The sequence below is a fragment of the Plectrocnemia conspersa genome, unplaced genomic scaffold (genome assembly GCF_051122295.1).
Source record: "Plectrocnemia conspersa isolate PC_06_02 unplaced genomic scaffold, ASM5112229v1 ptg000012l, whole genome shotgun sequence".
Lineage (NCBI taxonomy): Eukaryota > Metazoa > Arthropoda > Insecta > Trichoptera > Polycentropodidae > Plectrocnemia > Plectrocnemia conspersa.
Window position 1 is genome coordinate 26,886,854 of NW_028277176.1, and position 13,509 is coordinate 26,900,362.

General features: G+C 31.7%; 1 protein-coding gene across 2 annotated transcripts in view; it reads right to left on the minus strand.

Moving 5' to 3' along the window:
• The window catches only part of LOC148228711 (pyrethroid hydrolase Ces2a), a 44,290-nt gene that overhangs the window by 3,149 nt on the left and 27,632 nt on the right, over positions 1–13,509 (minus strand). The window contains exons 1-7 of one of the 2 annotated variants that reach the window (XM_088199173.1): positions 4,750–5,597; positions 2,034–2,172; positions 1,862–1,954; positions 1,643–1,786; positions 1,078–1,411; positions 827–1,017; positions 53–215 (exon numbers count right to left, since the gene is read on the minus strand). In XM_088199173.1, the coding sequence (XP_088055299.1) occupies positions 53–215; positions 827–1,017; positions 1,078–1,411; positions 1,643–1,786; positions 1,862–1,954; positions 2,034–2,172; positions 4,750–4,802 (1,117 nt within the window). In that variant the 5' untranslated portion in view covers positions 4,803–5,597. Of the gene's footprint in view, positions 1–52; positions 216–826; positions 1,018–1,077; positions 1,412–1,642; positions 1,787–1,861; positions 1,955–2,033; positions 2,173–4,749; positions 5,598–13,509 lie in introns of those variants that run through there. The other variant, XM_088199174.1, reaches the window with a different exon arrangement.

Here is a 13,509-nt window from a genome sequence, read left to right on the forward strand (position 1 = left end):
ATTTAATATGTTGCTTCCGAGTAATAACAATCGTTATAATATTCAACTGCACCTTTAGAATTGGCTGCTTCTAAGCTGGTAAGTCCCGTTATTACTGGTATTTGATGGAAATTTCCTGATTTCAATGCTTGTATTGGACTCAACGGTAAGTATTGATCGTTTTGAGGTAAAAATTTGTCGACTACGGGAACCAAAGAATCACTAAAATTTCCGCTCTGTAATTATTGTATAATGCTATAATTAGTTTTAAGCTATTGTATAGGTTTTGTTTTGAGACCATTCATAATCATTGCAACAAAAGGGCTTGCTTATAAAAACTAATTGATTTACTTGTGTCAACAATTGCGTATATATCTGAGCGGTCATCCATAAAACGGTATACATTAACAGGTTTAAAGCACTTGTATAAACGTTACGCTGATACAGTAAATTAATTTAAGTTATTAGACAATATCAAAGAGTCCGTTCCCGTCCCAATATATCAGGATTGTTCAGACGATCGAGAACTGGAAGAAACGGTTGACCTTACCCAATTCTCAAATACATATATATAAGCTGGAATACAGCCGTTTCAGGTATATACTTCCGAAATTGCTTTCAGATCTTGACAAAGAACTACCACTTCGTTTCTGACTTGGAATAAATGAGAGTTCAGTTGAACTCACATCAAGTGGAACTTCGTAATAATGTAATTACTTAATTGCTAGACTTGTACAAAACAAAACATTTTTGTATTATTGTCAGTATTAACTTCAAAAATATGCATGAATTTATAGGCTGACTTGATATCTTGCATATATGAAAATTCAGTTTAAATATGACTAACTTGAAATAGAGTCTTATAAGCTTTGAGAATATCCTCCGTAGTTCTCTCTTTGAGACATTGTACAGTTTCTTTAGCTGCATCTGATAAACATCCTAAGCTTGTGGCTATGCTTCTAGATGACACATTAGCATATTTATCTTCCCATATCGCCGCTATACTTCCAGACATAATGATGGCTCGAATAAACAATGCTAAAACAGTTACACATAAATTATTATAAAATCCTAATTGAGTATTAAAAAAATATTTACATTTAGTTCTAGGGGATATCATATGATACAATACGCTAGTAGCGCCGGCCGAGTGACCTAATAACGTCACTGAAGAAGGATCTCCTCCAAATTTGGCAATATTTTCTTTTATCCACAGCATTGAAAAGTACTGGTCCAACAAGCCTAAATTTCCTCGTGCCTCAGGAGCGTCCAAACAGAAAAATCCAAACACATTCAAGCGAAAATTTGCACTGACTACTATCAATCCTTCTGAGGCAAGATCTTGACCGGGTATTGATAGTGGAGAATCTTCACTGAATGATTCACTGTGAAGTATGAGTACGACTGGCAGGTTTCCGAAACGCTTAGCATTCTATAATACAAATATATTTTTATTAATTGATTGTTTAGCATTTAAAATTATTTATTTATTAAATCTAGTAACATAACAGATGTTAGCTTAATCAAATATAAAAACGGATTTTCGAAGCACAGCCGCAACATAAAAAAATGTCGCTAATAGAGAATTCCATCGCTCGTGAAACATTCAATTAAAGCATGTGATACATAAATAATATAAGCATATTATTACATAATGACTTACGTCTGGTGCCCAAATATTTAGATATAAACAATCTTCATTCTGTTGTTTACCAGGCGCTCTTTGAGTCCCACCGAGTTGCAAACAGGGTGGTCCAAAATCTTGTGCGAATAAAGTTCGCTTCCACCCTTTATGTTTTTCAGGTGTCTAAAGAAACAATAAGATCAACTTTAAGCAAAAATTACATTGTAATACTAGTTTTAACCACAAAAATATAGTTACAGAGAATCTTAATCGTCCCACAGGCGCTGAAGCATATGGAATGCCCAAAAACGCATCTATGGCAACTCGCGAAGATTCTGGAAATATTTTCACCTTAAAGTTTTAAAAGTGAGTTGTTCAAATTAGTTTTGTACAAAATTGCTTTTTGTATTGAGTTAATTGTGAGACTTACTCCTACGACAGTGCCTTGGTTTAATACGACACTTGGTTCTTGTGCTTTGACGTTATATTTCATCAGTGCAAATATACACATTTGTGTAGTTATAATTATAAATATATTATTGGAGGTGTTTTTCAGATACATCGCTTTTCTGTGAGAAAACATATTTATATGTAAATTAGCTTAATAAATATAATGATAATGTGAGAAATTATTTGTGTATATGAGATGTTTAGTAACAAAACCTACAATATTATGTTGAGATCGATTGTGACCGTTGCGATTAGGGTTCTAAATAAAATATTCGAATATTCGACTATTCGAATAATCCCCCAGATTTTCAATTATATGAATATTCGAATAATTGATCGAATATTCGTTTATATTATCTCGAAAAAAATTTAAAAAAAGAGGTGTTGGACGCACCACATTTTTGAAGGGTATTTAAGTAATTAGAACGCCTAATATTCGTTAGAATAATATATAGGGTTTTGCCACAAAGATAAACGAGTTTGTATTCGCTAATTATATTAGGTAACCCCAAATAGAGTTTTTTTTTATTGATTCAAAATATAATTGCTTTCTAAGGATATACCTTCTACCTCTTGGTTATTTTTTTAATTCCATTAGCTTAAAATGTTGACTTTTATTTCCCTCAAAGAAGTGTTAATAGTTAATACATTTGTTAAAAATATTTTAAAATATTTTTTTATTTTTTTTAATAACCGCTATTTTAGAATAAAATGGCAGAGTCAGCTGGCTAATGGATTCAGCAGAGATATTTAGTTTATTTTTCATACAGATATCTGCTATACTATTATAAAACGTTTTTGAATTCTACACATTTTTTTGGAGTTTTAGAATAGCCGATATGGAGTTTTTGAATAGCCGAATTTACTCAAGATTTTTACAAGGTCTTTTTTCAGAATATATTAATCATTTAAATCAAAGCAGTAACAGTGTCCTTAAAAACCGATATATCCTATTTTGACTAAGGGTGCTTTTGGGGTTTCCTGGTTATAGTAGAAAAAATTGAATTCAATGTTTTTCGTTGCGTCATAAAATCATATACAATTATTTCTATCGAAATATAATTAAAACTAGACTAGGTCTTCTAAACTTGTTAAATTTGAAACCAATTTACCGGGTTTACAAGCAATTTAAAAAATCGAAAACCGGTTATTTTGACTCGGATAACCGATTTTTTTCAATTATTTTTGAATTAAATATAATTTTTTTTTCAAAAAATATAAATAACGCACAAAATTGATAAATAAATACATAAGCAAAGCGACTGTGATAAGACTCGTTGCTTCATTGCTCAGAAAAAAATATTTATTTGAAAGCGTTAAATGATAATAAAAGGTGGGCCTTTCCAACATTTTGTTTCATTCAACGAACAAATTCTGCGAATTTCGGTCTCAGTAGATACGGCTGACAAACATAATATTCACATTTTTTTTTTCAAAGGTGTAAAAGTTTTTGTTGCTGTTGAGAAGAATGTCTCGCATTTCGGATATACAAATTGTTTCATTCTGAGATTGTTTTAAATTTTTATTTGACATAGCATAAACAAATATTTTACGAATATTCGAGCAATTATTCGAATATTCATATAGTTGAAAATCAGGCAAATAATAATCGGGCGAATACACTTGACGCATTAGTCTTTTTTAAATATAAATAAACTGCAATACACATTTTTGAAATTTTAATTTTAATGTCGTTTAATTGTTTGTGGTATTTTTGTTTTGTTGTTGTTGAAATTTTTGTATTATAATATTTTTAATATGTTTTCTCCAAATTTTAGCTATGGTAAAAATAATAATCCATTTGTATTTTTCTTGTCAATAATTTTGTTTTTTCTATTATAATGTATTTTATTTCAAAAATTTAGGAATTTATAATTTATTTTGCACAGTTACTATGCAAAAAATTAATGTATGTGTATTCTCAAATATAATACATGTTTTTTTCTAAATACTATATTTATAAGCAAGGAAATTAGATTTGAATAATTTTCAGCATATTTATTTTTAAAATAAAAATTTAAAGCATACGAAATATCTTAATTTTTTGTGGTAGGTTAAAACCGGATAACCGGTTTTTGAAAAATCTAAAACCGTTTTTTTCGGATGGATTTTTGAAAGCCCCAAAACTAGATCCAAATGAAAAAAAAACTAATGATGAAAATCATATTTAATCGGCGTATGTATAATTCAACATATAAATTGAGTTCCTAATTTCTAAGACATTGATATTAATCAGTACATTATTATTTAAAAATGCATATTATTGATTGAAAAAAATATTCGAATAATAAATAGAATATATTTTTGCAATTTCTAAACTGAAGGAATAAAGTATTAAATAACATTACATGTGATTGTAAGTTTTTTAGTTTTGATAAAATTAAGATTCTAGCATTTGAAACTGAACATGTATTTTAAATTTAAAAAAAAATAGTAAATATAACAGATTAGAACTAATTGGATAAAATACTATTTTCGATCAAGAGTTACAAGCAGGTGTTTTAAGCAATTTGTTAATTTAAAAACACACTTTTTCAAGGAATACATTGAACAATTTAGCATATGCTTGTAAATTTTTATCATAATATTGTTATTTTTAATAACTTTATATTTATCATTAACAATGATTTTTGTTACTAAGCATCTCAGTTGTGCCATATTATACGAGAATATAATAAATAAAACAAATAACTCACTTATGATCCATTTCGGCGTAATCTAAAAATATAATACTTATAACATATTGCATCAATCTACATTATCCCATATTCACAAATCGTAAAAAGATCACACAAGCACTGTGATTATTTTGATTCACAGCAAACATATTTTAGTTAATCACTATTTTAAATACAATTAAGTAGTCGATTAATGTCTATTCTTGTCGTATAACTTGTTTTATACAATGTATGTTTTAGTATGAAATGGCAGCAACTTCATACGCTGTCCTTTAAGTGGAATGGATCGTAAAAACCTCACGTGTCACTATTCTGTAAACTTTTATTGACTTAAATATATATTTTTACGACGTGAAACATACAATGGCGCACATAAAAGTAGCCCAAATTCCCGTTTTTGTTCAAATGGATCGATCCAGATTATTATTTTAAACACTTTTCACTAATTTTATAATGTAGTACTCTCTGTTGCAATACAGATATGATTTAACGACACAAAACTTCAGTGTCTCAAATATAGTTACTTTAGGCTTATGCTTTGATAATATTTAGCAATGTGAAACATAGTGATGCACTTAAAGAAAACATGATTTTATTTTAAATTGTTTTAGGAAAACTGTCCATTCCCTTCAGTTCTGATTAACACTTTCCAGATATGATTTAATAACACGAATCACATAGAATCGCACTTAAAAGTAGTCCGATTTGTTACAACCGAATGGATCCCGTGAACTATAGCGAACACTTTCCATCATTCACTTGTGTGAACTTTCACCGATTTTATAACGCGTTTTAAGCCCGCATTTCGCGCGTGAATACCGTGAATTACTGATACGTGTTACGCCGGCTGTGTTTTTGGCTGTAATAATGTATAACGTGCATTGGTTTAGAGCTGGTCGTCCGTGGGGCCCACTTCCTGCGCTTCCATTGTTCCACTTCCTGTCATCTCATGGCCATCGTCGCGCTATCTGACCAGTCGGTGCAGTGTTTGCGCGTAAACCCCCGGATTTTTGTCACGCTTAATTACGGCAAGGTGAATGAGTGGTGATATTATCGTACATCATACGTAAATTCCTCTAATAAGCACCGTTAGCAACGTGAAATGTTTACGAAGTATTCATACCTTCAAATATTGCGCAGATAAGTTAATGATCTGGTTAAATATATAAATAAAACCTATCAATCTGAATGTGTAGTTTTTCAAACAATTACATTTTGCCGATGACTTCTTTCATGCTACAAAAAATATTTGACTCATTCGGTGAAGAGCTGATGCCATGGTTTTTCTTATTTATGTGATTCGTTATTTTTATAAATATTTCAATCAGAAAGATTTAAAAGTTCTTATATACATATTTTCCCAGTAGAAAGTTACTATAAAATACGGTTATTGCTAACTTATTAACAAACATAAACACTGTAAATGTAAAGCTTGACAACTGTAATCAAATTGCTAATATAATTTGCTCACTTAAACAAATTAACAATTGCATTTTCGTTTGCAAACAAAAATAAGCGGCAAAAGTGCGTTCTTAAAAACGGTAGTTGCAAACTTATCAACTAACATAAACGCTGTAAATGTTATGCCTGCACTACACTCTCTAGAAGTTGTCCAAACCGAAGTTACAACTGAAGTCGGTCGAGACATACGACTTCGAGTAAGCGAGCACACTGCCACAAATTTCATATGCCGTCCGGACGGCGACCGTGAATGACGTTCGGACGGCGACTTCTGTCACGTACAGCTGGCATATTTGCGCGCGATCGAAAAATGTGCCAAATAATCGCAATTTTTATATTGTCATTTTATTAAGTTTGTGTGGACACTCACCAATACAATATCAGTGAAAACTTTTCGGTCGTAAATATTCAATTTACGCAAAATCTTTGTCGGCTTTTGCAAAATGCCATAAGGCATAAAAGTGATACTTTAGAATACGAACACCACATCTGTGACTATTCTAGAATTTGTCGCCATCGATTCTAAATAACAATTCGTTATGGTGTGACATTTATATAAACCGATCTAGGAAAATACATAAGGATATTCGAAACGATTTTTTTAACAAAATCAAGTACCACTAATTATTTAATTTTATATGAAAAATAATATAATAACGATATCTGTTAGAAGAATATACTATCAAAAACATAATTAATCCCTTTTGCTTCTCTAAAATATTCAAATATGTCAGTAAGAGTCTGTTGAAGTCCCCGATAAGCATGTGGTATTATAATAACTTGATCACGTGACTACGATGCAGCGCTCGACATGCGTGTTGACCATAGGACTCCTACGCGCATACTGAAATTGAACCGAGTTACTCGTTCTATCTCAGTTTGCGAAAAACCATATCATTATCTCTCACTGTCGTCACTTAACACGCGAGAGAGTGAAAGGGGAAGTATCTCACCGCTCGCGCTCGAAAGAGCAGCTCCGACTTCGGTCCTTTTGCCGACAATGTTCGGAAGCGCTCGAAGCTGGCCAAGTCGACTGAATTACTCCCACTTTACCTCCCGTTCTCGGTAGCCTCGGACAACTTCCGAGAGATTTTAGAGCGGGCAGAACCGAACTCGACCGAAGTAGTCCACTATATTCTCCGTCCTTGGTCAACCTTGGCCAACTTCCAGAGAGAAACTCGATCACTTAAACCAGTGTTCCTCAACCGGTGTTCACGTTTCACATTCCAAGGGAAGCACAAGCTAAAAGTTTTTGTATATGCGCAACGTTGCCACGTTGCCCATACAAAAAATAAAAGGAATACATTTGCTTTATATCAGGCAAATATAACGGTACACCCAGTAATTCTGTTATGTAACAGAGAAATGACTTCATGATAAGGATGGCTGGTGAAGGGAAAACAAAAGCAGATATTGCATACAGGAAATTGTTTGTACATTTTTATCTCTATTCAGATATATTTTTACCCAAATAGTGCAAGGAATATGCTTCACCAAACATTGGTGTTAAATATAATAAAAGCAATGAGCAAGTCACAAAAAAATTGTGTGAAATGCACAATTTTTTTTAAAAGGTCAAATTTTTTTGTCTGAAAATGATATAATGTTAGTTTTTCTGTTACCAGCTAATTATATATTGTACTAGATATAATTAAAATGTGTTGATTTTTTAAAAATTAAACTGGATTTATATTTTATTTTTTTGAACAACTAAATTTTTTTTATTACTACACATCATTGAAAGTATACAAATGTTTAAAACATATATGTATAACATAATTTATTTAAAAGTCTCGAATCTATCCCGAAAATATTTTTTTAATGTCATTTTAGTAAAATCATATCGGAATACATTTTCACCAGTAAATATATATTTTTACCCGTGAAAATATAAATTATCTGGCAGGTGCTAGTGAAATTATATGATTTCAACTTTTCCATATGTAGTAATATAATATATATATTTACATATTTATCATTATTTATATACATTAATTACGACTCATAATAAGTGAGAAATGAATGAAACATATATAAATCAAATTTTGATCAATAGAAGAGCGCAAAAAACAATTATCACTTCTCAGAAGGAAAAAATTCACGTCAAAAGCAATAAAATCGTGTCGGTGCCAGTGGGAACGCTCGGTAAAGAGCGTACCATTTCAATAATATAAAATATTGTTTAAATGGTAGTAAAATAATAATTTAAATAACATTGTTTAACTTACATACGAGAATAACTCTTGAAAGTGACTGGAACAAGGCGTTCTCTTGTAACATCATTGTTTTATGACACCGAAAGCCGTAGAAATGTTGTTAAAATAAAATACAAACAATTAATTTAAATACTTGAAGGTTAAAGTTCTGAAATCATCCTTCGATACTCGAATACTCAAAATGTACATTGTTTTAGTTTCTCTTATCAATTACCAAGCAATAAATAACAATTTCAAAAGCAATTGTGTATTATCACATAAATTGAATGCAAACACTGAATTCAATTCTAATTTCTTTTTGCCGAACAAAGCAACGAAACGACCATTGCACAAAGATCGTTGTTTTTCGAATCCATATAATGCGATCTAATCTCCGAGCCCATTGGATCCGATTCGTTGCATCCGTTCAGAACATAGACCATGACCTCATCCAATTTCAAAAGAACGGGAAATCTTCCTGGAAGCGACCTTCGCCGGAAGAGCGTCCGTCGCTAATCTGCGAATGGATATTGTTATATAACAATTTAGTCAAAAATGCTGTTATCTATCTTTTAATTAACTGTATCTGAGATCAGGTTCTATTATCTACGTCCGAAATTGCTTTTCGCGTTTCGCGCTTCACCGCTCGTTAAGGATTTTTAAACGTTACGTTAAGGAGATTCGCTATTTTGACGATTGGCGATGATAGCGTAAAGATGGTCATTAAACGTTTGCAGGATGCTGGAAAACGCGATCGAGTCATTTCTTTGCAACATTGTCACTATTTTATTTTTTAAGACATGCGATGCGATAGTTACATACAAATTGAGTGAATTATTACATACTTTTTACAACCATGTTTTAGGATCATTCTCTAAAAGAATTTAATTTTATAAAACGGTTATTTAATAGTAATAAAAATATATGTAAACTATACCTAGTTAATCCGACATAGTTTAATTATTTAACTGACTGCAATTCAATGAGATAAAGCTGGTTTCAGTATAGAATTATAACATTATAGATCACTTTTATGTTTTATTTGCACTGATTATTGATCTGAGTAATCTGAAACATGCGACCGGTGACAATTTAGAAAGCTTATTTGTTGAAATATATATCATATGTGAATCACAATTTATATTTAAAAAAAAAACAATAAACAGAAGAATTATATATAAATTCAAGTATTCTTTTGTATGCAGATGATTTAAAATTGTTTAAATGCAATCGATATTGCAGACTCCTACTCTCTCTCTCTCTCTCTAGTTTTTTAGATTCTCTATGAAGATAGGCCGTCAACGCCCTGAAAGTGCCTCACAGCCATTTTAACTAAGTAGTGAGACACCATATTGAAATCAAAGTCTGTAATTAAGTGACATTTTTAATAATTATTAACTATTATTTGCTTGTAATTAATATACGTATAAATACATACATATATACACATTGATTTTATTTCAATTAGTCATCATGATATACATTCGTAAGATTAGGAAAATCTAGGAAAACCTAATCTTTTAAATTATAATTATACGATAATCACCAATTCCGATTTCACAAATACGATCAAACACAGGTCTTTCAGATATTAGTTATTGACTCGTCTATCGTGTTGGTTGCTTATTGGATCATATTATAGTGCACACTAAATTATTTACTGCTGAACAGCGATACATTTTAGTGTAAATACTTCAACTACAATTCAGAAAGCATCGTAAAAAAATAGACAATCCGATAGAGAAATATTAAAAACTATACTACCTACTAATGTTAAAAGACAATAGAAAAAACATTTTAGCATAACTTGGTAATTTTATATGCTTGATATGTTTACCCTTACTGAATCGATTTACTAATTGTTAATTATTATATTATAGTCCAAATATTATAAATAAAAGTAGTATAAATTAACTTAAAATCTGTTATAATTATATCACTCAAGTAAAATAATTTGTATTCAAAACATTTTAATTTGCCTAAAATCCGCCTAATTGATTTTTAAATGTGAAAGTAATATGTACTGTATTTTATAAACTCATATAATATAATATTAAAATATTATATTATTTTTACATATATAAGAATACAATATTGCTATTTAACTTAGTACTGAATTATTGCTTATTTTTACTCGAAAATTTATTGGTATGGTAAACATTATGTAAACATAAACATGGCAAAAAAATGAACTCCACAGAGCAACGCAAGACGCGCGCGGCGCGAAATTTTTTGATGATCATATCAGCTCTGTTTTTAAATACAGAACAAATATTTTTAATTGCATTTGTATGATTGATTATGACACATAGTGCCCAGCTTAATATAATATATCAGTGACTAATATCTGTAAGACTTGGGTTCCAATCCTATATATACTAATTTATATCGCGCATGGGAGATATAAAGGAGTGATTGTCATATAATTATAATTGCAATCGACCATCACAGGTTAAGTTTTCACAGATTTTTATAATCTCACATATAAACAATTAAAATAAAATCGAGCTAGGTCGCATTGTGACACCTATTGATCGGAAGCTGCAGCAATAGTTATTAATTCATGAAATAGTCACTGATTTACAGACTTTGATTTCAGTCTGGTTAAACTACTAATTACTTGGGAGTTGTTGATTGTGTTTACTTCGTTGTAGCGCACTGGGGTAACGTCTGTCATGTTGCAATAAAATATTTACTATACACAAATTATATAATAAATAAAGTAAAATTAAATGTTAAATGAAATGATAGGATTTATAATAATAAAAAAACATTATTATTTTGAATCTTTTAAGAAAATTATCATATGGGATTCAAACACACGACCTAGAAGTATAGCCGGAGAATTTTGCATCTTGAAAGTTGTGTGAGATATATATATTTCATATTGAGAAATCGAATACTATATTGAAATCAAAATAACTAGGTACTCGGTTCTTTTAAAAATGTTCAGGTATCCGGCTCCCTAGTTGCATTATATAGATTCCAAATCTGGAAAAATATATGTTTTGTTGAATCTATTATTACGCTACAGTTGTAAATAAACACACAAATAAGATATATACATTTGCATTTATTTTTTAAAGAGGATTTAACGGTACATACATTTTGGTGGCTTCTCCAAGATCTCGGTCGTAACTTGAGGTGTAAGTGTTGCCGCGCCAAACGTCCGTGAAAAAAACATTCAACGTTCACGTAAACGTAAAGGGTTCGAGCATCCAAAGGGATGGTTACCTCGGGGACGCTTTGCCGTAATATTGCATTACATAATAGGAATCGGAAAGGCTACGGGTCGGCGTCTTTATTTATTCATCAAGATCTTTCCAGCTTCTGCTTCCCTTCCGTAATTCGAAATTGATACTACGCCCTAGAGGAGCGTTTTTCATTTTCGACCGTTTTCAAACGTCCATTTGTTACGTTGGCGAAAATTCAAATTAGGCAAGCGGCATCACCGGCTTTGATCTCGTCGCATTCCCGTCACGGATTTTCCGGGTTTTCCCGGCCGGCCACATGTCGCGTGGAAAGTCTACAAATTTAAATGGACCTCAAGCCTCTATGTGGACGGACAGGAATAAAAAACGAGGATATTGAATATTTTCTTGCGGACGATCTGTCACACGTCCGGAAAAACAACGATGAAAAAAGATGTGAGATCTTTTTTAGAGAAATTAATTTTTCACATTTGTTCTACATATGTGGTATTTAAGGCTATTTTAGATCAAAACTAAGGGTTACAGAATAGAGTCATAAGTTTTTCATTGTATGCAGTAACAAAAATACAGTCATTAAAATCTTATTAAAGTATTATACATGTATAGTGTTTTAAATATGTAATAGACATTACAAGCGTTTATAACAAAAACATGAATATACAAATAGTTAATATTTCAAAATACGAAACAAATTTAGTTCTGTATGATATTCTAGTTTATAGTTGCGAATTTTTGGTTTAAATTGATTCAGAAAAAACTCTCAGATATCTCAACAAAAAAAAACTAGGGATCGTATCTGTATTTGTGTCCTAGTGCTAAGATATAATTGTGTACGCCAGAGCAAAGTTGCACGTAAATACTATTGTGTGTTGTTTTTGTTTTTACCTGCGCTCCAATAACGGTTATTATCAGGAAACTGCAGCGTATATACTTTGACGAGCTTGGCAGCGATCAATAACAATATTACGAGTATGATATATTATTTATAAAATGCAATTAAAAACATTTCAAAATTTAATAAAATATTTTTCGTGGTTTCGTTCCAATTATGGTGGGGCGGAGGGGGCGGACCGCCCCGGGCGGCACTTGCTTGGGGGCGGCATATTCGCGATGGGATCGTCTAGTGTGGTTCTTAACCCTGAATGCACTAAATACGAATAACAAGATCTTAATAATAACCAATTTATTATTTTAAGAAATGCTGATTTTATGACCCTGAAAAAATTGTAGAGGGGGGGGGGGGGCGACACATACCCTAGCTACGCCACTGCCAACAAGACTATCATTTTCTAATAATGTAGAAGAAGAAGATTGATAGTTCATTTTCAACTTTTGAAAAGTCGCTATGAAAAATTCGTACTGCAATAGTGCATCGGCGTTCATTTTGTGAATGCATTGTTTACGTATACATATGTATGCGAGGGAGAAGCGATACATGCACGTAAAAATATTCGTTGCTTCGCTTGTTCTTGTTGAAGCAGCAACAGTGGCGTAGCTATAGGGGAGCGGAGGGGGCGGGCCGCCCCAGGCGGCACTTGCTTGGGGGCAGCATATTCGCGATGGGGTCATCTAGTGTAGTTCTTAGCCACTGAATGCACTAAAACATATATAAATCCACGAATAACAAGATTTTAATAATAACCAATTTATTATTTTAAGAAATGTTGATTCTATGACCCTGCAAAAAATGTATTGGGGGGGGGCAATTTTAAGGACGGCACATACCCTAGCTACGTCACTGAGCAGCAATGCTCATTTCAAGGTTTTCCGTCTGTGTCACATCCGGCTATGAAAATAGATATTTTGGCTTATTTCGCACAAAATAAATAAAAAAATAATATATATGTAATATCACAGTAACTGGTTGTCAACTCCTAACGTGTGATCGTGTTAGTTCAGCATACGTGTGT